Source organism: Alligator sinensis, unplaced genomic scaffold (assembly GCF_000455745.1).
Source record: "Alligator sinensis unplaced genomic scaffold, ASM45574v1 scaffold50_1, whole genome shotgun sequence".
In the NCBI taxonomy this organism is placed as follows: Eukaryota; Metazoa; Chordata; order Crocodylia; family Alligatoridae; genus Alligator; species Alligator sinensis.
This window is the reverse complement of record NW_005842059.1, coordinates 2,587,712-2,612,562: the sequence shown is the minus strand read 5'-3', so window position 1 is coordinate 2,612,562 and position 24,851 is coordinate 2,587,712. Positions and strand designations below refer to the sequence as shown.

The following is a 24,851-nucleotide window of genomic DNA, read 5'->3' as shown; positions in this document are numbered from 1 at the left end:
CCCCCCCCCCCCTGCCCCCGCAGAATAAAAGGTGAAATATTTCTCTCTACCAGCTCTAAAGATTCCCACTTGTTATGTGAAGGACTCTTGAGATTTCCAGCATCTATTGCCTCCTGTGCATCCTGGCACATATTGTGCAATTGCTCATTATTTATATCTGGAAACTAGTTGAAATGCACCATCACTAGCATGTGCCCACTGCCACATCTTGCTGTCTCTTAGGTTCGGTTGGGATGTTCCCGTGATCTTGAGAAACTCGGAAGAGACAGAATCCAGCGCAGGAGTATCTAAAAAGCAGATGAGACAAGTGAAGAACCCTTTTGGCTTGGAGATCCTTCATCCTACTGCAGCTTCAGTAACAAGTCAGTGGATTTTTGTCTGGGATACCTGTTCTTGTGCCCCTCCCTCACCAGTATCTCCCCAAACCTTGCTTGCATTGCAGTAACCTGTCACCAGTCACCTTAGAAATTGCCATGTTTGTGCAGTCCATCAAAAAGCACTGTGCTCTAAAGAGTCAGGCCCAAGACTTGGCTTGTGTGTGTGGTTTAAATCTCATTTTATTAAAACATTTTTCTCACGGGGGAAGGTTTTGTTAAGTAATAAAAGCAGTTGAGGATGATCAGCTCTGGTATTTTTAGTTTTCTGCCTCACAAAGTCCGTGCGATGCACTCAAGGACTGAGTTATGCCCATGTATTTCAGAGGGGCCGGGAAGTGAAATTTGCACTCAGCTGCACTGATTGAAATGAGTGAGCCAGGCTGGCGAGCAGCCCCTCACAGCTCTGGGTGTGCTTACAGGCAGAGTAAAGACCTGTGTGCCCACTGTGGAAAGTATTGGGGCAGCTGGGTGTGTGGAAATGACCCCTTTACTCCCAGCCCTCTCTTAGAACACCCTGCCTTGCAGCATTCCTGTCCACACCACCCAGCCCAGAAGGATACTTGAGTGTCCCTAGGATGCAAACTTCAATGGCTGGTGACATTTTTGCCTTGCTGTTTGAAAGTGCTGTTTTGTTCAAATGTCCAAACCCTTCCAGGGAACATCAGAGTGGAGATCTCAGCACGGCTCAGACAGTTGACATGTTGTAGCACATCAGAGTTGAGCAGCAAACCTACAAAGGTGTCATAAGTGCCTAAAGAAAGTACTGCAGTAGCCAGTGCGGCCTCTTCATCCCTTTCTGCCCCTAAGGAGTCTTGGTGTTACACTTTCAGAAGGAGGCGCCCACCTGTCCCTCCGTGCTAACCAGAGCAGCAGCACTCCCCTTTCACCAGCACTCAGTCCAGTCTAAATTGGAAATGATTAAATGAGAATTAAAAAAGAAATAATCTGGGGCACTTGCAGTGCTTCCCATCTCCTGCTTTTAATGAATTACAGTTGGTAATTTCAGGAATCATGAATCCGGCAGCTGGTCATTTCTGGTCTCCAACGGACTGGTAAGTGAATGAGACTTGCAGTGTGTACAATGCGTATTTTCATGTCCTTATGTTCTTTCTGCAAGAGGGCATAACGTTGAAACCCGACTGCCTGGAGGATTGTTTCCTTACATGCTATTGGGGGTGCAGTGTGCAAAAGCTATATGAAGCTTTGCAGAAACACATCTACTGCTTCAGAATAAAGACTCCGCAAGCACTAGAAGATGCTCTGTACAACGAATACCTCTATCGACAGCAGTACTTGTATCCTTTAAAAAAAAAATTGTTGTGACATCCTATGCTAATTTATTGGCACAGCGAGAAACGAGGCTGTAAGCATGCTGCAAGTCTTGGCAGAGTGTATTTATGAATGAATAAGATCAAGAATACTCTTAGCATAAGCACCGCGTTTGCCTTCCATTGCCGTGACATTGATTGTTTTCCTTTACACAAGTACAGCATTAAAAAAACCGACAAGGAAGAGAAATATTGTCAGTTATCAGAAGATGCTCAAATTACAGATTTTGGCCCCGTGCCCAGATCTCGCTACCCACTAGTAGCTCTGTTGACTTTAGCTGGAGAAGAAGACAGAGAAATATATGACATTGTAAGTAACACGAGAACACACAGTAAGCCAGCTGGTTTTAAGCGTTTGGATGCTTTGGAACATGTGTTAGTCCTGAGCAGAATGGCTGGGTGTCCTTTCACGTGTCGGCTGAAAGATGGATCTCTGCAGTAATGGAGGCTCCTTAGACAGGGAGCGAAGGCAGCTGTATTTTGCTGTGGAAAGAATAGAAAAGAATGTGTATGATATCCAAGGAGTGCTTAGCCTCTGCATAGCACCGAGATTATCTGCCAGGGTTTTCTTGCGGGCCAGGCATAGGTGGCCTACAGGCCATGGTGGGCAAGGGTTTAATATCCCTTTCAAACTCTTTTTCAACCCCTTTTTCCACCGCTGTAGTTTGAATTTGTCTGTCTTGGAACACAGGTGGCAAGAATTGTGCACAGTATTCTAGACAAGGCCTTCTCAGTGCCTTGTATGATGGCATTAATATTTTCCTCTCTCTTATACGCCCTGGAATCGTATACCTCTTTCCATGGCTGCATCATTTCAGTGGGTTTTAGTAATCCTACGACCAGCTGATGTAGGACTTTCTCCTCCTTGGCATCAAATGGATGAGTCCCAGTTTAGAGCAGAAATTCTTGTTAGTCCCTAAGCTCATGTCATATTTGGTGCTACTAAATGTCATCCCATTTCTGTGATTCCAGTCCTGAGTCATCCAGTTCTTCCTATGTGATTTTTTTGGCTCTCTTCCTATACTGATGCTAAGTAAAAATTAATATGGTGCAACAGTTTTGATCACAAATTGTTTTGACGGTATAAGTCTTCAGGAAGCCCTTTGCCCTGAAGCTTTACAGCACATCTGAGGTGAGCATCCTTCAGCTTTCACTGCAAACTCCTGTTCTTTTTATTTAAAAGCTCTCACGCGGCTGGCATTTGCTAGTATGTGAAATTTTGAGTACTGTCTGCCGTAGACAAAGACAGGGGTATGACCAGGACCTAAGACTATCTTAGACACTCTGTCATTGTTTGGTCTTGTTACAAAAGTGGTGGGAAGCATGTTGGCCATCTGTCCAACAAGATCCAGGAGGGCTAATCCCACTAAATATGGGGAGGGCAGCATGCCATTCCTGTGCCCTTGCACATTAATACTCCCAGGGGTTGATGGACTGTAACAATAGCCTAAAATTATCCATAAAGAAGTGATTATATTCCACTGATTCTCAACCAGGGTGCTGCAGCACCCAGGGTGCCTTGAGAGCCTTCAGGAGGGTCACAGGGTGCAACAGTGTTAGCGCTGTTAGGGATGTAAACATGATTCACATGATAAACCCAGAGATTTGCAATAGGAATCCCTAGTTGTGGTCTTTCTGATTTCTTTGCAACAGGAAAAACTTCTCTATTATTTTTTCTGTAGTCAAAAAAGAAGGAAAACTAAGAGCTGACATTTTCTGAGAAAGGTCTCAGGTTTATCCAGGGGCGCCTCGAGTCTGAAAAGGTTGAGAACCACTGTTCTACTCTGTTTCAGATGGTCTCCACTCTGCAGTGAGAGGGTTTGACAAGGATATGTTAAGACAAGACTTTGATTTCCATTCTTCATAGATTACTTTGAATTAACACCTTTGATGTCCTTATTGAATACAAATTAGTTAAAAATACAGCATGTTTCATCTCTTCTAACAGCATAGCTGCATGACAAGTGACACAACAAAGCCTACGTAAGCAATACATTTAATATGAAGTAACCGCATGGGCACAGTGGGTCCTGTGAAGCTGTTGATTAACTATACCCAGCATACAAGGTTTAGCTACACATGGGATTAAATACAGAGTTGCGGGATGGGAAAATAATTATTACCAGTCACCACATATTTGTGGCCAAGAATTCTTCTCATGCAAACTTGCTTTTTCATTTTTGAGATTGCAATTTTGGTTAAAAGGGAACAGTATTAAAGTTGCATACTTGAACTACTGAAATTCCTTTGATCTAATATCTCATAACATCCTGATTTAAGAAGTAGCACTACAGGGTATCATAAAATACATGTGAAGTGGCTTTTGAAGTGGTTAATACACAGATCTCAACAAAGTAATAGAGGAGAAGCATTGCTGAGAAGTGGTGTTTCCCTTAGGCTTCTGCACTGATTGAGTCTAAACCCAAAGTTATTCAACATTGCCATTAATGATTTGGAAGTAAATATAAAATCAGTGTTGACAAGAGTAGTAGGTGATTCAAACAGTGGGGACAAGGCAAACAGACTGATCTGGATCTCCTGGTGATACAAGCCCATTCAAACAAAATATGTTCATAATAGAGCTAAATGCCAAGTTGTCTATGTAGGAACAAGGATTGTAGTTTGTGCCTAGGAATGGGAAAGCATGAAGAGGATTTAGGGAGCCCTAATGGAAGAGCAGTTCCCAGTGACCCATGAACCAGAGGGCTGCCACCAAAAGTAACCTGATCCTACACACCCAGGGGATATAAGGAGAAGCAAGGTGGTGGTTTTACTGTAGTCTCTGTCATTGGCAAGGTCGATACCGGCATCCTTCATACAGCTCTGGTACCCGGATCTTTAAAAGGATGTTCAAAAACTTAGAGGAATTCCAACAAAAGCTGCAAAAAATGAGTTGAGGGTTACAGAGACTTAAAAAATCCAATGCACTTATGAGCAGGGATCCTGGTTTTCTCTGATTTAAAAAAATCCCCAATTTTCGATTTTAAAAAAGTAACCCCAAATCCACACTTTTCCATGCTTAAAATGAAACTCCACTACATATATATTAGTGGTGTTTCATTTAAATCACAGAAAAGTGTGGATTTGGGTTGGGGTTTTTTTTAACTGAAAATTGGGGATTTTTTTTTAAATGAGAGAAAACCAGGATCCCTGCCTATTGGAAAGAAGATTGGGAAGTGACTGATTTACTGTTGCTGCTTATTCTGTATATAAGCGTCTTTGCTGGGAGAAAATATTCGATACTAAAGGGCTCTTTAATGTAACAAGAAAAGGCAAAACAATGGACAGCAGCTGGAAGCTGAAGCCGAATAAATTTAAATGAGAAGTTAGGCACACATTTTCTTAGCAGCGGAGGGTGACTGAGTGCAAGAACTAACTACCAAGGAAGTGGTTGAGTTTCTGTCTCTTGATTGTCTTCAAATCCAGCCTGGATGCGTCTGGTAAAACACAAGTTATTGGTACATGGGTGAAATACAGAGGCCTGTGTTATACCCAGGGTTGGGCAATATGACCTGGTTGTCCCATCTAGCCTTAAACCCCCTGATTCTGTATTCATTGCTGCTCTACCAGGCTTCTGGTGGCTTCTGAAACATGGGTTATGGCTACTAGAGACAGCACAGATTATTTAGAGGGATACTACCCAATTTTTATGCACTACTTCTAGTACATAATTTTTCTTGGGAACCAAAACAGTTCTGCAAGTTTTGACCATTCTGCCCTACACCAGGTTGCTGTCCATCAGGCAGGGACATAAATAGTCATGGAGAAGTAATTAATTTTGTATTGAAATGAGTCACTAGTACAGTAGGAGTTGTTGGCTCTTAAATCCCTTTTACTGAGCAGCAAATCTGCCAGTTTTAAGTGAGTATAAGGGGCTTCCGGATGCCAAAATGAAATTAATGCATCTCTAGGAAGCTGTAAAGTGTATTGTGATTAAAAAGAGGCCCCAGCCTTGAGGGATGGTAAATGTAATTAGTATAAATACATATGCATGATGCATTTAATCTCTATGTTCTCTTTATTTTTGTTCGCTGACTAGAGTCATTCTAAATGCATTTCTGTGTCCCAAAGCTTTTAAAATAACTTTAGAGAAACATCTCGGTGATCACACTTCCCAGAGACCATCAGAGGAAGCTGCAGTAATATTGGGCTTTGCTCTTTTTCTTTACAAGCTATTACATTATTTTGGGGCTTGAAAACAGCATACTTGCCTTTGGATGCCTTTTTTGTTGGAATAGGGACTGTAGAAAGCAGTCTGCAGGGTTCCTTCCATTGCTAATTTTCAGGATTGTGTCTGGGGGTCACTCGGTTTATAAACCAAATGATGACACTTCGGAAAGCTCTCTGGGATCTGAAAACGATGCCCTGCGTGTCTGGGGCAAGGGGAGGTGCAGGAGCCAGATAGCAGGTTCTGTCTTTCACGTCATCAGCAGCAATAGAGATTCTACACCAACGATGTTCAAGGCAGCGTGGAATCCAGCCATGGGAGTATGAGTTGTCCTGGACTTGCAGTCCCTTGGTTTATTGGGTGCTCAAAGAGTTGCCTCCTCGTTGTGCCGCTTCATGCCACAACAGCAGTTCAGAGGAGGGCAGCGCCCCTTTCTGTGTAAAACTCATCATCACTGTGCCAAGAGCCAGCGAGAGGTGCTGCCTCTCTCAAGTCCCCAGCTGAGCAAAGCTACTAAAGCATGGGCCTTCCATAACTTCGTGTGCCTAAGTCCAGGAGCAGAGAGGGGTGGTGAGTGGATTAGCTGCAGGAGGGACATATGTAGAAAGAAGGCAACACTTAGATAGGGTAGCAACACGAACCAAACTGCATGGTAGTTCCACTTTGTCTAATAGACTGCCCCACTTGTCTGTGCGATATGCATGTCACTGTGCATATATGAATTAACAGATCAGGTGCATGGAATGTGGAAGTACTAAATACAGCTTTTCTTTTCTCCAGATTTCCATGGTGTCCATAATTCATGTCCCTGATGAGAGTTACAGACTTTCCTGCAGAGTATTGTATCAGTATCTGCTTCTAGCCCAAGGCCAGTTCCATGATCTAAAGGTAAGCCTTATTTCACTCTGACTGCAATATTAATGTCATTCGTGCAGTGACAGGTCCATGAAATCAATCTGCTACTTTTACAGTTTCTTATTGTAAAGACCTGGCTCCGTCAGGATCCTCATTGCCAGCCCCACCTGGTCTGATTGGTGTGTCAGTCTGGCTATCCCCACATGCTTTCTCCTTTTCAGAAAGGGGCAGCAGGCCCCCCATTTAAGCTTGCCTGTGGTGACTGACACACAAGCTTCTAGTACGGTTGCTGACTTGCTCCTGAATGTCTCTCTTCAGTCCTGGTTCCTGAATATGGCTCGTGGGTTGCCAACCCCAAAAAATTATTTTTACTGACAATCTGCAAATTTTTTACTGACACCCAAACTATTTCACTGGCACGCGTTCATAATTATGTATGTTTTACATTATGTAAATATAACCCTTGTGCCAGGCCCAGGACAGCAGTTTAGAAGGGGCGGGCTCAAATGTGGAGGTTAACACCAACCATAGTAAAAAGTTTGGTTGGTAGTAAAAAGTCTGCAACTTGTCAGTAAAAAAATGTTCTTGGGTTGGCAACCCTGCTCAGATTTCAGTCTAATATAATTGAAGGATCTTCAAGGATCTTCTCCTTTTTAACAGAGGCAAGTGGTCTACTCTACTAGCCTGCTGTCCCCTCCTCGCACCCCTTCCATCCCCTCTCTGCTGTACAGTGCTGAATTACAGCATTGGGAGCACTGTCTCAGATGCACTAACTGTTTAACTGCTGTGTTCTCCTAACATCAATGTGCACTGACAATCGAGTACCCTAAGCTACTCTTCAGTAAAGACAGGGATTTGTATCAGTGTCCCCTCTCCTGCATCAGGGGACTTTACAGACCTGTATCCTTTCTGTGTGGGATCATAAATGTTCAACCAGTGCTGTGAGAGTGAGCTGGTCTCCTTTCCCCCTTCCAGGTACTCCTGCTCCCTGTCCATCCTCCTGGTATCTCTTCTGTTGCCTGCGCCTCAAGTGTCCCTTATTCACCCCACGCCCTGACACCCCCAACTGTACCCTGCACCAAGCTACCTTGCAAGCCCCGCTGTCCTCATCCTGGACAGACCCTCACCCACCGCCTTTCCCCCCTCCTCCCAGCCCCACAGCTTTATCCCAGACACATTCCTTCCCTCCATGTCATGCCTTGCCTGGGACCATGCAGCTACATACCATCGGAGTGAGCACTGAGATGCTGTTACAAGCAGCAGCAGCACTTGGATAGGATAGGAGGGGAGAAGGAGCTATAGAGGCTTCAGTGAGCTAGAAAGCCCTAACAGACGATTTACTGTACGGTTCATGCTTAGACATCAGGAGAAGGCACTGGTCTGCTGTGGCCGGGATGGGATCTCTGTCCGGCATCAACATTTCATCGTGACAGCAGATCTTGAAACGAATGGAGCGTGTCTTGGATTTTTTAAGGACAGCTTAATTTTCTTACAGATTTTTCAAACAGGCATTTTTAGGCTGCTTTCTTAACAGATCGCCTATAAGTTTATGGACAGTTGGCAACCCTGCCCGTGGCCCTGTCTCCTACTGCTGTCACTGTCCATTGGTTCTGGGTTGCTCCCAACACCCAGTCATTACCTTTGTGTCAGACCATGCGGGTCCTGGTGACATAAGACAAAGTACATTTAGTTCTTGCTAAATTAGTTGCAACCAGGCCTACGCAGGTTTATATATTTACCATCCAGTCACCCCTAGGCCCTACTGACTTGGTGGTGGTTATAGGTGGCAGCTGTTATTTCTGTCAGTATTCAGAACAGGCCTGATTCAAAACCTATGGGAGTCCATTAGAATCTCTCATTGATTTTTTTTTTCCTTGCTTTGACTTTGTTCCAGTGTATGTTATCAAATTAATTATGAATAAAGTAGATATTGAAAATCATTTATTATGGACACTGCTCAACCCTTTGCTTTATAATATAACAATTAATTATAGTATCATCCTATGTCTGGGTTCCTGAAATCTCGTTTTAGCAGGTTGTATCAAGTGCAGTCTTGCCTCTAAAGGAACAGCCCTCTAGAATACTCCTGTAAAGATAATTTTCCTAGCTGGTCTCTTCGGTCATATTGTTATCTTCTACGGAACCTTTCACTGGCTCCCATTTCCCTGTAGCATCAGCTGCTTGCCTTCACTTTGGAAGTGCATCACAGGTAGGGTGAAGATTGGCTGTCACCTCTTATTTGCAGTCAGGACCCTGCCACACACCTGTGCTAGGCCCATGAAGTCTCCATCATTTGCCTGTTAGATTTTCAAACATGCGCCCCCGTGCCTTTTCCCTTGCTACCCCTTGCATTTGAGAGAAGCTTCCCATAAATCTCTGCTAAGACAACCTTCTCCTTCAGATCCGTCCTTACAATTTTCCTTTGCCGCAGTGCCTACAAGAAGCTTGACACAGGTTCAGCTCCTGGAGCTCTGAGAGCACTGCCGGGCACACTGACCAGCCTCATCTCACTGTTCACTTATGTTCCCACACTGTTTCTCTTGTTTTATACTTACATTGTAAGCTGTTTGGGGCAGGGATTGTCTTCTGCTGTGTATTTGCGGAAAGCAAATCGTACTGTGGGATGCTGGGCCATGACGGGTGCTCCCAGGTGCTACAAATAATATTTCTAATTCTAAGCCATCCAAATTATTTTCCTGCTCTATCTGTATTGATTTGATTGAAGTTTAAAAGCAAAATAGATCGGTCCCAATAAATATAACCACTGGCAGCTCCTGAGACTCTGGTTTCCCTGTATTTAGGGAGGCATCTCTCTGTCCTCTCAAAACGGATGAGGCTGAAGGCAATGGAATAGCGCCCGCTTACATCTGCACTGAATCTGAATCTGGCCCTGAGGTGTACAGTACACGATGGTTATGGGATATATGCATGTGGAGAGAAGAGAGACCGCATCAGTTTGTATTTGATCCATGGTACATCAGATTAGCAAATAAAACCCAGTTACTGACGGCTGAAATTTTGTTTGGGTTTCTGTTTAGCAACTCTTCATGTCTGCAAACAGCTCACCACCCACCGGCGATCCCCCCCCAGGAGAGAGAGACGCTGACCGAACCTTGCTGGAGAAGGTCGGGCTGGCCGAAGACGAACCCGAATGGCACGAAGAAACCAGTAAAGACTGCGTCGTCTGCCAGAACGCAACAGTGAACTGGGTCTTGCTGCCCTGCCGGCACGCCTGCTTGTGCGACGGGTGCATGAAGTACTTTCAGCAGTGCCCCATGTGCCGGCAGTTTGTTCAAGAATCTTTTCCGCTTTGCAGTAGGAAGGAGCAAGATGAAGATGAGCCCAAGCCTGTTTTGTAGAACGCTCCCCGTGGAGGAGACGTTGGGTGGAAAAGCAAGAAAAATGAACTCGTATGTTGAAGCTGACGGTGCAGAACCTCAAGCACTTCGAGTCCTTGGGAGCATATGCAGTGCAATTGGATTTGCTGCTCATGGGTAGATCACTTGTAAGCAGCTTTTATATATCCACATTCCTTTATACCTACAGAGGCACAGCATGTGCACTGATAACGTGGACAGAAGCGTTGTGGGAGATGTTCAGGAAGAAGAGAAATGTTTATCCGGCTACTGGCTTTTCATGAAGAATTACTAGCGGTTACTTTGACTAGTCCGTCTCCCTAATCTAACTACTAAATTAAAAAGAATAAAAGTTTATCACTAAAGCTGAAAACTATTCACTACTCTTAAATGTATTTATAGTTGGTTTTTTTAAATGTGAAGCCAGAAGAAAATATACTTTTACTCCAGTATTGTTTAGAAACTGTAGCACTTTATAGACCATGACTGAAGTAAAGGAAGAAAAGCTTGAGTATAGACTATGTGTATTTCTTTTGTAGCTGGCTTGGCCATGGAAGGAGTAGGAGCCACTTGACTCCTGTCTAAGTCACTGGAAGCATAGATGCTTGGGGCATTTTAAATGTTTCAGAGAGATTTTCCTTATGCACAATGCATAATCCAATGCTACTTTAAGTCAGCGAAGTGACTGCCAGTGATTCCAGTTAGCCTTAGTGTTGGGCCAGTAGCAGCTTTCAAGCTAGTAGAAAGTCTCAGCGCACCTAGCACATATAAATTGCCACCTTGAATTGGTTTGTGCTTTAACTCTAGCTAGTGGGAAAACAGTGGGTTATGAAGGACTAAGATTTGCATGGAAAACAGGCTAGTGATTTTCTAGGGGAAGTTAAATTAGGCAGCAAAAGGTAAAATGGGTTTCCAACACTCTCTTATTTGTCATTCTTCATGGATGGGAACAAGCTAACTCTGTTACTTTTCCTCGCATCAGTAGACCCATGAAACATGGTGGAGAAGGAAAGGAAGCTGAAGGATATAAAAGGATGACTGTCTTTTCTGGTGTGTTACTAAGATAATAAAAATGGTTGTTCAGAAATCACATTGTTCGGTTTTGAATACATAAGAGACGAATACAAGTCCGGGGGATATGACCTCTAGGCCAGGACTTCTGATCTGGTGACATGACGCACCAAAGTAGAAACAGGAAAACTCCGTACCTAGGATCCAGCAGGAGACAAGGACTTGAAGAGAAGCTGCAAATCGCTGCCTTCTCCATGTTGCTTTCTTACTGCTTCAATCCCAGAGTAGGATTTCACTGCTTTCACTTTGGCATCTCAGGCCGCTAGATGGAAAGTCCTGGCCCCAGACAGCACTTGGCTCAATGGAATAGAGGCGCTGCTTCAATGGGGGCTCTGCAGCTTCTCCCCCAGCTTCTTCTAGTGGTGCTAAAATCAAGCCCTCTACGGATTGGAGAAGGAGAGGAAACTTCTGTCCTAGAACTTAAACCATGTGCATTTTCTTGCCATGACACCATTTCAGAATCCTTCATGGGCACAACGGGATTTGGTGGTTGGTGGTTTCCAGGTAGCAAGGTTGTGGGGGAAGGTGAAGAGCCAATGCACTAGGCAATTCATCATTTTACAAGAGTACTTGATTCAGTTCAGATTTCTTGGCATCCGTTGTATGTGTAGGTAGCTTGTGTCTCGGTCCAAAGAAGCTTTCCAAAAATTTTCCTCTGGAAAGCACCCACCTTGCGTGTGTGAAACTAATACGCCATGCTCTGATCCTGTTTTCTCACGCAACTTGGCCAATAGACAAGCCCTTACCAGCAAAGCATTGACATAGTTTATTAAAATAACGTGTTTCAAAATCCCACTGAGTATGGGGTCAGATCTCCTGATGTCACTTGTTTTCAGTGAATTATGCATTTTGACCACAGAGTTGACGGCACAACTTCCTTCACCCAGGCCTGCCGGCCTGATGTGTAGCCAGCCGTAAAGGAAGAATCTAGCCCTGTGATCCCACGGATATTTCTTTTTTGTATATAGCTACAAAGAGCATCAAACCATTTTTTCCTGCGATCTCATGTCTGGGAAGGAGTCAAAACCACGTCCCCAAAAATATCTTCTTCCCATATGTAGCTCAGATGGGCCAGAAATGTGCAACACGGCTCTTAGTGTTGACATCTGCTTGACATGCACATGGTGTATTTTTGCAGTCGACCAATATGTTTTACTGATTTTGGACGATGGCCTTGATTTTTTTTTTCACTGAATGGGAGAATCATATAGCTTTAATTTACCTTGGATCTCCCACATGTAACTTTTACCATATCAACAGTGGGCAAAACCATCTTCCCTAGTTATGTGAGGTTTCTTACTCTGTGCACTGCCTCAAACGAGGTTCTCAGAGACCAAGCCCTCCTGAATCATAATTTCTGAAACAACAGTTTCCCCCTTGCGACACTGGACAAATTACTTTGGTTTTCCCCATATGCTTTCCCCGATGTTTCCAAACACAGCTTAAGTTTGTTTGGTTTTGTGATTTCTGCAGATAACGCCACGTGACGCAGAATGCATTGTGGCTTTTCTTCGTTGTTCAACCACAACACATGAGCAACCAAAGAATGTCTTTGTCCTGTTGAGCATAGTCCTTGCATCCTCCTTGGTGATGTGGCTGATGCCAATAAATGTTACTGCTAGAGCTTGAAACGGATACTTTTTTTTGAAGGAATCATGATGATATTCTCACAGGCAACTACAAATGTTGTAAATGTGGTATTCACAAGCACAAACAGCAAATGCTAGAAGGATATGACCCAACACTGAGTAGCACATAGACCGTGAGAAATCAGCTAGAGAAGAGCACCCCCAAGCACCAGCTTGCCAGCTGTGGTCGACCCCAGAAGTGATCAGATGAAGGCATCTTGACAACAGTGCCACATTTCTACCACTGGTTTTCTTTCTTCCTGAAATAATAGGTGAAACTGCATTTCTCTCGGGTTTATGGCTGCACTCATAGGCCTCGTGATTTGGGAACCACCAGTCTACATCTTGATAGTTCATGGCTGTGGGCTTAGATTTGTCCAAATCTGAGAATCAAACTAATAAACGGTGCTTTTTGCCTGGCCAAATCAACTACAAACTGCAGCGGTTCATCAAACTAATAAGTTAATAAGACAATGCCATCAGCACAGTCATGCAGCCAGCTAGCTACCTCCAAAAAACCTGCCTTAAAGATTAGGTCAGTAGTGGTATGATCCTGTCTGACACTTCATTGAGTCTCCCCACCTCTGCCAGGGACTGCACCTTCAATTCAGGACATTAACACACACAAATATTTCCAATGGGATTACAATGGCATAGTACCTCAACAGGGGTGTAGGTTGTAGCCATGTTGGTCCGAGGACATAGGCAGACAAGGTTCCTTGGGTGAATCTGAAATCTTTTTTTGATATCTGTAGTACCTCAACAGCTGCCACAGCCTGCCTTATCACTGTTTCTAAAGAGATGCTAAATAACACCTTTTCCAGTTGCTGTGGATTATATTGTACCAGGTGATTTGGAAAAACCTGTGCCGCTGTAGACCAAGAGTGCTTTCACTTGTTTTCAGCAGCTCAGGGAGTAAAAGAAACCCCTGGCACCTTCCCAAATATCAATTTATGGGCCATCATCTGGATCACTCCTTGGCTGAAGGATGGTTGCTCAACAGAGAACTTCCTGGTAGGAGAGAATCATAAAAAATTCAGGTTGGAAGGGACCTCAGGAGGTCACATCTAGTCCAACCCCCTGCTCCAAGCAGGACCAGCCCCAAATACATCATCCCAGCCAGGGCTTTGTCTAGCCGGGTCTTAAAATCCTCCAAGGATGGAGAGTCAACAATCTCTCTGGGTAACTTGTCCCAGTGTTTTACTACCTTTCTAGTGAGAGATTACTTCCTAATATCTAACCTCAACTTCCTTTCCTGCAATTTGAGCCCATTGCTCCTTGTCCTGCCATCTGCCCCCACTGAGAGAAGTCCAGCTCCATCCTCTTTGCAACCCCCCTGCAGGGAGGTGAAGGCTGCTATTCAATCCCCTCTCTGCCTTCTCTTCTGCAGACGAAATCAGCCCAGTTCCCTCAGCCTCTCCTCATAAGCCATGTTCCTCACCCCGTCATCACTTTTATTGCCCTCCACTGGACTCTTTCCAACTTGTCCACATCCTTTCTGTAGTGGGGGGGGGGGCACAGCTGAAGACAGGACTCCAGATGTGAGAAGTGGCAGAATGGAAATCTAAAAAGCATCTTAAAATCATCTTCCCATAAGATGCCACAGTCCTTATTCCTTGCTAGGCAGATTGATACCACGCTCCTTTGTGAACTCTGCAAAGTTAAAAAAAAGTTGTGGAAATGGCATCTGTTACAGCCAGCTTAGACCAGGCTGCCTGCAGGGATCACTGGAGCGCCTTGTCTTCCGCAGGGACTTGGCTACTGAAGTTGAGTCCATTTGGCCTTTCCTGTTGCTCTTAACAGACAAGTCTTAACCCCACGCTCTCACCTTGCTTTTCTTCTTTGCTCCCACGGCTGATCTAAGGGCTGAGGCCCCAGCCCTTTCATCAACACCATTCCTCAGCAGCTGGCAAAGGAAATGAGACCTCCGTCTCTCTTCCTTCCATCACCTTGTGCAGTTTGAACTGGAAAGTCATCTGGTAGGTCACTCCCGTGAAAGCTCCTGCCTCGGTCAGCCCACCTTCTGTCTGCTGGCTTCCTGACATCAAAGTCAGAGATGCGCCTCTGTCAGGGGAAGCCGATGGGCCAGTGTCGAGCCCAGCACCTCTGAACTCATGCCCTGGCTCATGACAAGGGTGTGATCAATCAACACTCATAGTCCAACCATTTGGGCTGTGACACCTGCGGGCAGAGCAGTGTGACTGTGTTCCTGGTGTGAGAGCGCTTTACTAAAACTGACTATCTCCTTGTGATCAGGACAAGAGTTTGTCTTTGCCACTGTGGTGAAAGAGCCCCCCAGCAGCCCTACCCCTATCTGCCATGCAGGTAGCTCACACAAAGTTGGAGCTGGGAATGTCTGAACATTGCCTGAAATGGCTTAAGCATCCTCAACCACCATTTGCAAGGCCGGGATGGTTGTGATACGCACTTACCCGAGTGGGCTGTCCAAGAACTAGTGAAAAGAACTTGATGATCTCCAAGGTCCCTTCCAGTCCAGCCCTAACGTCTATGAAATCTATGAAAATTAAGTGGGGATTTTGTTTTTCTGGACAGACATTGAGTATCCTTAGTAATGCAACTGAATGTCACCCTGCCCTGCAGGTATGTTCCTGGAGACTTAGTTGTTGGACTGTGTGCATGCATGCCTGTCTGGTGTGCAAAGCTGCTCCCTTGCAACCATCAGCTCCTTGTGTCCTGTGCCAACTCTTAGGAGCACTGATGGTGACCTCATGCAGCCTCTGTCCCCGCAATAGCCACCAACCAGGTTTTTGGGGAGGTCAGGCAAGGGGGTTTCTTTTATGGATGGCTGCTGACCTAGAGCAGAAGGAGAAGATGCGCATTAACTTTAGTAGTGGACATAACTAGCCTGGATAGCCCCCCTGACCCTTTTCCATTTAGCTTGTTGGAGAGGCAGAGAGAAGGGAGGAGGCCGCTGTATCAATGCAGTATGTTCCTCTGCTCCCCTGAGTCTGCAGGTGCCCCTCTGGATACGCTCCACAAGCCTGGTACCCCAGGTTTCTGGGCATAGGGCAGCTCCTCTGCCAGTTCTCCACTGACCACCACAGAGCTCCAGTGGTAACATTGCACACAAGTTAATCACGAGGAAATCCTCCAGGGATCCCTCTGCCAGGCCAGGGCTGCTGAATGCCAGCCAGGTCCTGGGTGCAGCTGCATGAGCAGGGGTCACCAAACAGTGTTGGCCGAGGAGGAATCGACTGCCCACTGAAGTGTGAAGTTTCCCATGCATAGGCCAAGCTCTTTGTGGAAACCAGTGCAGTCTGGGGGTTACTCGGCCTTTTCTGGAAGCTGCTTGGAGGGGAGAGCCAGCCCTCTGCCTCATCAGAGACTGAACCCTGATTTTTCCATGTGCCCAGGCCTCTTCGTGGGCAGGTAGCACCTGACCTTGTAACAGGAGAAGAAAGGTAATCCACAGCCTCGGCACTGGCCGAGCTCCCTGCTTATCGACGGAGGGAGGACAGATAAGGCAGTCTGAGGACATTGGGAAATCCCGCTTCAGATGATTATTTCTGGCACGACCCTGAAGCTGTGAGCTTTGAAGCTGTTACACACACTGCATGAGTCACGATCTTCCTCTGGCAGTGATTAAGTTTCGGGCCTTTCCACAGTCCCCATTCTTGGCATCCCGAGACTCGTTACACCTCTTTCGACGGGAGGACCGTTCCTTCCTGCCTCGGCGTGAGAGGAGAGCTCCAAGCAGGCATTGTGCATGGAGCTGGGTTTGGTTTTCCCCGTGGATTTTGATCGAGCTTTCTTGGTGACAGAACGTGCATGCATTTACCGCACAATGGTATGGCCCAAGGGGAATTTCTCCGTTGGCTTCCAAGTCTCCTGGTTGAGAAGAGCAATCTTGACCCATCAGCTTGAGCCGCTTTGCAAAAGTTGGATGAAATGTCTTCCCTTTCCCTGCCACCAGTGTCACTGCACGTCCCTTACACCTTCAGATACAGATATCCTTTCCTGCCCAGTTCTCAGATTCATGGCTTCATTCATATTATAGTGGGACCTAGCGGCTCCCAGCATAGGTGAAGGCCTCATTTTGTCCGGGCCTAGGCTGCACTGACGAGCCTGCCATCTGTATAGGAGTGGGCGTAGGATGTGTTGAGCCATGAAGTAACATGTACTAGGTCAGCGACAAAGCTAGGAAGACGGCCCAGGACTCCTGACTCTGGACTCAGTGCCCTGGCCCTTGGCTGGTACATCAGGTCTTCTTCACTGCGTGTAGACACTGGTGTCTACACTGATTTGGACCCACGTGAACTCTGTCGCTTTGGGGTGAAGACCCATAACACATCTACAGTATCGTGAATTGACCTTTCTTTGCAGTGGAAGGGGAGAGGGTGCCTGACACATGGCCCTACTCAAACCCGGAGTGAAGCTACCCCTTAAAAACTATACCGTAGGTGGGAAAGTCACTAACTGGAAGGTGTCCTCTGTCCACTCTTTCATGCTGGGGGAAGCCACCGCCTAGTTCCCAAGCACTGCAAGAGCACCTACTTTCAGCAACTAGTTCAGGAGCACTGGGTGTATCTGTTCCTTACTACAGCATAAAACCAGGGGTAAATTACCCTGGAATAATCATGTGTGTCCACACCCTTACAACCGATGTAGTTACAGTGGTACAACCCTGTACAACCCCCGCACATGGGGTTGGTACAAAACCCATAGGCCTGATCAGACAACTCCACAGATCAGGTTCGGCCCCCAGGCCGTATGTTCGACCCCCCGCTGCCTTACAGCAGTGTTGTCACGTGCCTGTAGCTACATACAGTTTGAGTATCAAGATCTAATCCTGGATGGCCACTCTGTGGTTCCTATGGAAATTCCCCGTAGATAGTAAACACTGTCAGGACCAAACCTGTTTCTGGCTCTTCCTTCATTATTACTTAAGAAAGGATCAACTGTGCAGGTGTCACTCATGCTTGTCTTCTAAGATACAAGGAGCCAGACTTCCAAAGTGAATGGCTTGCTCAAAGGGGTCATTGCCTGGGTGGCTTCCTCGTCCACATGTGCATGTGCAGGCTTCGGGGTCCAATTGCAAACAGCTGGCTCAGGCAGCAAAGCCATTTGGTTGGAAGTGCCTAAGCATCTTCCTTCACTGGGGCCATCTGCTTCCAGCACTCCCACCGCCCCCGCTCTGAGTCTGAAGTTGAGCCACTTTGATGAACAGCTGAGCTGACTGGGATATATCATGGACATGATGAGAGGATCTGGGCTATAGCCCTCCAGGGAGTTTTCTCACCCTCCACCAGCTACAGTGTGTTACCATATACCAGGGCCTCACTTCGTGGATGACTGTTATGGGGTGCCTCCATGGTGCAACTACACACATGCAGAAGTGCTTGCATGATGGGCATGCACATGCTTGGACCTAAAGGTGAGGGGATTCAGGAAGCTCCAAAGCTGAGCCACTGTCTCCCTTGCACAATGAATGCTTCAGAGCCAGTCTTTCTGCAGCTGTTCCTTCTCAGCGATGCTGTGTGACTGCATGCATCTATGAGCTCTGGAGGTTTTTGCAAGGGGCCTTTTGTAAGCCCAACTGGTTTGTTTTGTGGCGGTGGCAGGAGCCACTTTGCTGACTGGAGATGAGAGAGATGACGGCTTCCTGAAAAGCAGGACCCTGCCTCATGCACCATGGAAGTAGGTTGATGTGCGGTGAATGAGGCAGAGGTTCCCCATGCAATGACTTGACATTGCCAAGGCACCTGTGCATTGTGACCACTGCTTACTATGCCGAGCCCTTCCATCTCGCTGCTTCCTTGGGCTCCTCTGTCCCACGTATTCACCTCTTGTCTTACATCCTGTAGCAATAAGAAGTATTTCAGGGCAGGGATTTGCTTTTGTTCTTCCCTGGTAGAGCACCTAGCATGAGCAGCACCCTGGTTTCTCTTGCGTTTTACCTACAGCACATTGCAGGCCTTTTTTCTTTTCCAGAGGTGCTTTGAGGCTGTGCTGCATGAGGCAGGTTGTAGCAAATGATCTTGTGGGTGCATTGCACGAAAAGTTGCCTACAAACACAGAGGATTGGATGCAGTGGGCCAATGGGACCCCTTCTAGCCACAGCAGGGATCCAGGATTGTCATGATCAGTCAGAATGCAAATGTATTGCATTGCATCCTATTGGGCTGTATCATCAGGAGATCACTGCCTCATTTGCTGTGGATTCAGATGGATGGCATGCTTTGAAGCATGGGCCATGCACTGAATGATGAGGATAAAAATAGATAGTGAACAGCTGCCTCCTTCAACTGGGGCATGAAATTCAGCCCTTTGCAGAGGACCAGAACTTGCTTTCTGCACCACTGAAACTTAAAGCCTCGAAAAATAGGGCCCCAGGAGACCTGATGTGGTGCCTAGCCCTTGTGCTGTCTCTCCGCACAGGGAGGGATTTCCCCTGGAATGAGACGAGAACCCTGCAGAAAATAGCACGTGAACATGTCACTCGGGACCGTCACACTACAGAGCGGGGATGAAGGAAGACTGCATTTCGTGACGGGTTGGCAGGATGATGGCAGGCCAGATGGCCCAGCTCAAGTCCAAGGCAAGCCAATGCTAGGTCCTAGCTGCCACCACCATTTCCCTCTTGTCGCAGCTTCTCTCTGCCGTCAAACCACAGCACAGTGCAGGCGGGACGTCCTGCTGTTGAATGCCACCGAAGTCCCCAGGCTGGATGTGGCCCAGGTTGCCAACCCTGCCCTTAGTCACTTTTTGTGCAGATCTGTTATATAGATGGATTTCAAGCTACTGGGGAACTTGCAGAAGATACAGGAAAAAGAGAAACCAACCCACTGTTGTGCCCGACAGCATTCCAGTTATAAAAGAGAAGGGGCCATCCGTAATTATTTTATTCAGCTGACCCTCAGATTTTTGTTAGCAGTTGGTTTTGGTGGGATTGCAATGGGACATGTGACAAACTTCTTTGCAGACAAATATGCAATCAGAAAGCTTCGTCAGAGATGAGGCATTGTTTCCCCTGTGCTCATGGGCAAACGTGTCAGGATTTACTCATTGTTTAAGGCAGTTGGGCGGATAAAATGTTCCCAGAAGTGCGCAGAAGTTACAGACATGTAGGACAAACCTTGAAAGCAGGGTAGTGGTGCCCAGCCCAATAGACAACTCCCCTGGAAAGACACCACTGTCCAACTCTTCCCATGTAAATTATACTAGTTTTGGTGGTGTCTGTTGACGTCCACCCCAGGGCAGCCATCACTTGAGCTGACTGCCTTCTGCTTGTTGGGCATGCAAAAGGTTCTTTCTTTTGTATGTATCAGTAACATTTTTATTTAAAATTTACCCTACAGACCTATAGGAAAAGTCAGAAGCACTGTTGGGTACATCAGACCTGACCTGCAGGTTCATATAGTGGGTGACTTCAATACAGGTTTTATCAGGGCATTGATTTTGCCAGGGCATTGTGAGGGCTGGCTAATTAACGCTGAGGCCTAAGCACTTACAAGTGTTTTGAGGTCCTTTGACATGAGACACTATGGCATCATTATTATTATTATTATCAATAGGCCTGTGCGAGTAGGCAACTATTTAATCCGGCTTCGGATCCGACTGCTTCAGATGCTGGGGATCCGATCTGGAGCTCAGGACTGGATTTCTGCTTTGGCCTCGGAGATCCAGCCATAGGGTATAATGGGGAATCAATTAAATATCTATAACTTTGTTGTTTTTGTCTGATTTGGATGGGTGGTAGACTCTGCAGAGAGCATGAAGCCTGCCAAGTTTTAAGATCAGTCAAGGGGTTTGGGGAGAAATGCACCCCAAATTCTTGAAAGCAAAACTCATGTCACGTGTGTGTGTTACATCACAGGGGGGTGAAAACTGCAGGGGTGGTGGCCCCGGGTGAGGCCACAAAACCTGCCAAGCTACAAGGAGATAAGTGCAGGGGTTGGGGGGAACTGCACCTCAAGCTGCCGACAAGCAAACCTCGTGACATGGGTGACACTGCGTGTGTTAAGGCACAGCGGGGTGAAAGCTGCAGGGATGGTGGCCCCGGCTGCAGCCACGAAGATTGCCGGCTGTCGAGGAGATCGGTGCAGGGGGTCTGGCTTCTGGGGCCCTGCACCCCTAGCTGCTGACGGGCAATACTCATGCCATGGATGCTTGAGGTGCAGTTCCCCCCAAACCCCTGCTCCTATCACCTTGAAACTTGGCAGGCTTCGTGGCCTCACCAGGGGCCACCATCCCTGCAGTTTTCAGCCCGCTGCGTCGTAACACATGTATGTAACATGAGTTTTGCTTTCAAGAATTCGGGGTGCAGTTCCTCCCAAACCCCTGCACCTATCGTCTTGAAACCTGGCAGGCTTCCTGCTCTCACCAGAGGCTATCAACTCTGCAAGTTTAATCCAAACCAGACAAAAACAACAAAGTTATAGATATTTCATTGATTCCCCATTATACCCTATGGCCGGATCTCCGAGGTGGCTCTGAAGCTTCGGCTGGATGGAGGCTGAAACCCAGTCCGGAGCTCTGAATCAGATCATGGCCATGCAAAGCGGCCGGGTCGCCCGCTTTGGAAAGCCTAACGGAGCCAGCGCTTCGATCCAGGCATGCTGCTTCGGATGCCAAAGCATCCGAAGCTTCTCCGGATCCGAAGCACGGTCCAAAGCCTCGCACAGCCCTAATTATCAACATAGAATCACTGAAAACGAGGGGTGAAGGGACCTCAGGAGGTCACATCTAGCCCAACCCCCTGCTCCAAGCAGGACCAGCCCCAAGTACATCATCTCAGCCAAGGCTCTGTCAAGCTGGGCCTTAAAAACCCCCAAGGATGGAGATTCCCCAACCTCTCCGGGTAGCCTGTTCCAGTGCTTCACCACCCTCCCAGTGAGAGAGTTTTTCCTAATATCCAACCTCAACTTCCCTTGCTGCAACTTGAGCCCATTGCTCCTTGTTCTGTCATCTGCCCCCACTGGTGACAGATGTGGTGACAGATGATGATGATAAACATTGTCATTAGTATTATTGTTGTTATTCCTGCAGTTGAAGGGCAACATGTAAAGCTTCTGGGAACAGCCCCAGAGCCAAGCTCCATCTCTGTCAAAGCTGTGCTTTGTAAGTAAGCAAGAGCTCCTGGTGCTCGGCCTCCTCCTGGTGTTAGTCCTTCTGCCTTGACCTCGCTGTCCCATTCACGCTTCTCGTTGATTATCCCGTGTAGTAGGTTCATCTCTAAGATGTGCACGTAAATTCAGCAGATGGTGCGTCCTCTCCACTCCAGTTGCCGTTCATCAACACGTTAGGTTGATGAACAGCAACTAGGAAGGGAAGGAAACGGGGGCTCCTTTGACTGGCTGTTTATTAAGACAGAGCTGGAAGATTAACAGATGGCTGCAGTTTACTGGCGGGGAACGTTTCATGTTTGCTTCATTAGCTGCACATCACACTGAAGCATGGTACATGCAAGTACAGAAGCATCTCTGCGAGATGGCTCATTTGCGCTGGATGCCAGAAATTACATCTGGAGGAACAGAGCTCCTGACCGAACCTGGTACTCCCAAACATAAGATGTCTGAACACCGAAACCTCAAGTTCTTGGCGAACCAAGGTGCCCTCATCTCACCAAAATCAAGTTCTCCCTTGAAAGGAGAGATATGGGTTTTTTTTTACTTGCTTTAAACCAAAGCATAAGGAATGTCATGGCTTTTCCTGACTAGGTAACTAATGGAAGAGGAGGAGGATGGTATTGCGGAGAAGGTATGATACCGGGGCTCAGGACCTTGGGTTTGATTCCACTATGGGACTTTCCCTAATTCAGTGGTGTGCCTCTTTCTCTAGCTCCTTCCCCACCACCTTGGGGAAGGGGAAGGGATTGGGATATTAATGTATTCCCAGCTGCTGAGGTTACGGTTTATAAAGCACAAGAGACCCTGAACTGGGAAGTGCAGTCGAGATGGGGAAGATGACTGTTGTTGTTACTATTATTATTGTGAAGCACAAGCAGCACGTGGAGCACACGTTTCTTATCTTCCCACTGTGCCTGCTTTGGTTCCCTATGACTAAAATTTCACACATTTTTCTATTTTTAAGACATGCAAGTCAGATTTCTGCTTCTGCAGCTGAAATGTTTGCTGACGTCTTGCAATGCACCCTTCATGCTCTCTTGTTTTGGCCCGGAACTATTTCTTTTGTCCAGCATCCAGCGACTAGGTGAATGAAAATGTGTTGAGTGAATCAATACCTTGAAAGCCAAATCCTGCCCTCTGCTATGTCCCTGTAGTCCCACCGCAGTCAGCGCTTGCTGAGCGAATCCAGCCACCCCCATTGATTCAGCAGAGCTGCAGAGGCAGAACCGAGGGCACGATTTGACTCCCGAGCATCAAACGACTCCCCCCAGGGTTCACACCCAAGCACCTCTAGGGAAAATGCTACTGATTTTGTATGATGGGTGTAACCAATGCACGGTGCTATCGGGGGGCAGTGCTGAGTAGATTTGGCTTGCGGCTGAGAACGAAGTAACCTGGGCTGTGCTGTTGTTTCACTACGTGACCTCGGACAAGGTGCTTCTCCTCTCTCCGCTTACCTCCCCCGTGGCAACATGGGCAAAGCAATGATGCATTGCCGTAAAGTGCCCTCTGAATCCAAGAGAGTAAAGGGCAAAGCATTTTTACCTCGGACTGTGCCGCTTTCTGCTTCACCAGGAGAAAGCTCTTGGCTACTGCAGCAAGCCTGGGCCTTGGTGCATTCACTGTGGGACTCATGCTGCAAGAGCAGGCACTTGCGTGAACTCGGGTCTTGCCCTGACTGCGATGGAGAGGCGTTTGCATGGGGTCCTCTCCCTGGCAGAGGGGCATGTTGTGATGTGGGACAGAGGTAAGTGGCTGGCCGTCCTGAATCTTCTGGGACGGTTGCAAATTGGGCAGCCGTGTCCCCGGTGTCTCCAGAGAACCCCCGAAACAACCATTTTAACTCCAATTTGGACAGCCTCTCCCCAAATGCGCCTGGAGGCCATGCAACATCCTGCTGAGACTCTGCACTGCTCTGCATAGGCTAATTAGCTATGCCGAGTACAGGCTAAGTAGCCATATTCATGTGGCACGGTGCCTGAGCTAATTAGTGCCACGCTCAGGCAACTCCACTAACTGGAAGCAGAAGCGATGCAGCCTCTTGGGTCAAGGGGTCTGTAAAGAGCCTTGGATCTGTGGAGAGCGCAGGGCTGGGTCCTAGATTTCGGTACCTAAACGTGGGTCACTTTAGGATGGGGATGTACCCGTGAAAAGAAAATCCCCACCCCCGGGATGAGCAAGGCCAGGGGACACTAAAATGTGTGTCCTTTGGAGCTGTGATTTTTTTAAGGTCACTTTGTTACTGATGAGTTATCAGTTAAATGGACAAAAAAGGGCTTTTGTCGCCAGTTTATGATTTCAGGACCTGGAACTGCCTAGACGGTAAACCACGGTGCCACTGTAAGCCATGGCTTCACTAGGAGGGTTTGCTGGTAGTTAGCCTGGCAAAGGCTTCCTAGCATGGACTAGGTCTCGGAAACCAGGGAGAAAGGCAGTCCTTGCTGAGGGGCTTCAGTCACCCTGCTACTAAGCCGGCTGGGAAGGCAGAGACATCGCTGCATCCAAGGCCCGTGCCCTGGTACCAAGGGCCTCAAGCCCAGTCCCAGGGAAGCAGTCTGACATGCAGCTCATCCCTCTTCTTCAGTTCAAGCTGGGCTCAGCCTCAGCTGGGGGTGTTACCCCCCGCAGTGTGGTAAAGGCCATTTCTGCAGGGCTCCAGCCTGCTCCTTCATTTGCCCCAGTTCTCCCTGGCTCAACTCGGATCCTCCTGCTTCTTTCCTTGCCGGTGCCCTCCCTGTCCAGATGCCTGTGCCTGCCCTCTCATCTCATGGCCAGCCCCTGTAACTCCTTCCGCGTGCCGCGGACTCCTCACTGGCCCATTTTCCCTTTCCAGTTTCTCCTCTGTGCCCCTTCAGCCTCATGTTCCCGGATCTAACCCTTCGCATGCCACTTACCACCACCTCCTCCTCCTGCACCCAGTTGCATTCACCCAGGTCACCCCAGCGTCCTTGGTCCACAAGCCATTTCTCCACCAGGTTA

The 24,851-nt window shown here is 47.2% G+C and overlaps 1 protein-coding gene across 1 annotated transcript in view; it reads left to right on the top strand.

Moving 5' to 3' along the window:
* CGRRF1 (cell growth regulator with ring finger domain 1) overlaps positions 1–11,164 on the top strand; it is a 15,849-nt gene extending 4,685 nt beyond the window's left edge. The window contains exons 2-6 of the mRNA XM_006023100.3: positions 223–362; positions 1,495–1,672; positions 1,868–2,015; positions 6,654–6,761; positions 9,767–11,164. Of these exons, the coding sequence (XP_006023162.1) occupies positions 223–362; positions 1,495–1,672; positions 1,868–2,015; positions 6,654–6,761; positions 9,767–10,087 (895 nt within the window). The 3' untranslated portion in view covers positions 10,088–11,164. The remainder of the gene's footprint in view (positions 1–222; positions 363–1,494; positions 1,673–1,867; positions 2,016–6,653; positions 6,762–9,766) is intronic.
* Positions 11,165–24,851: the final 13,687 nt, after the last annotated feature.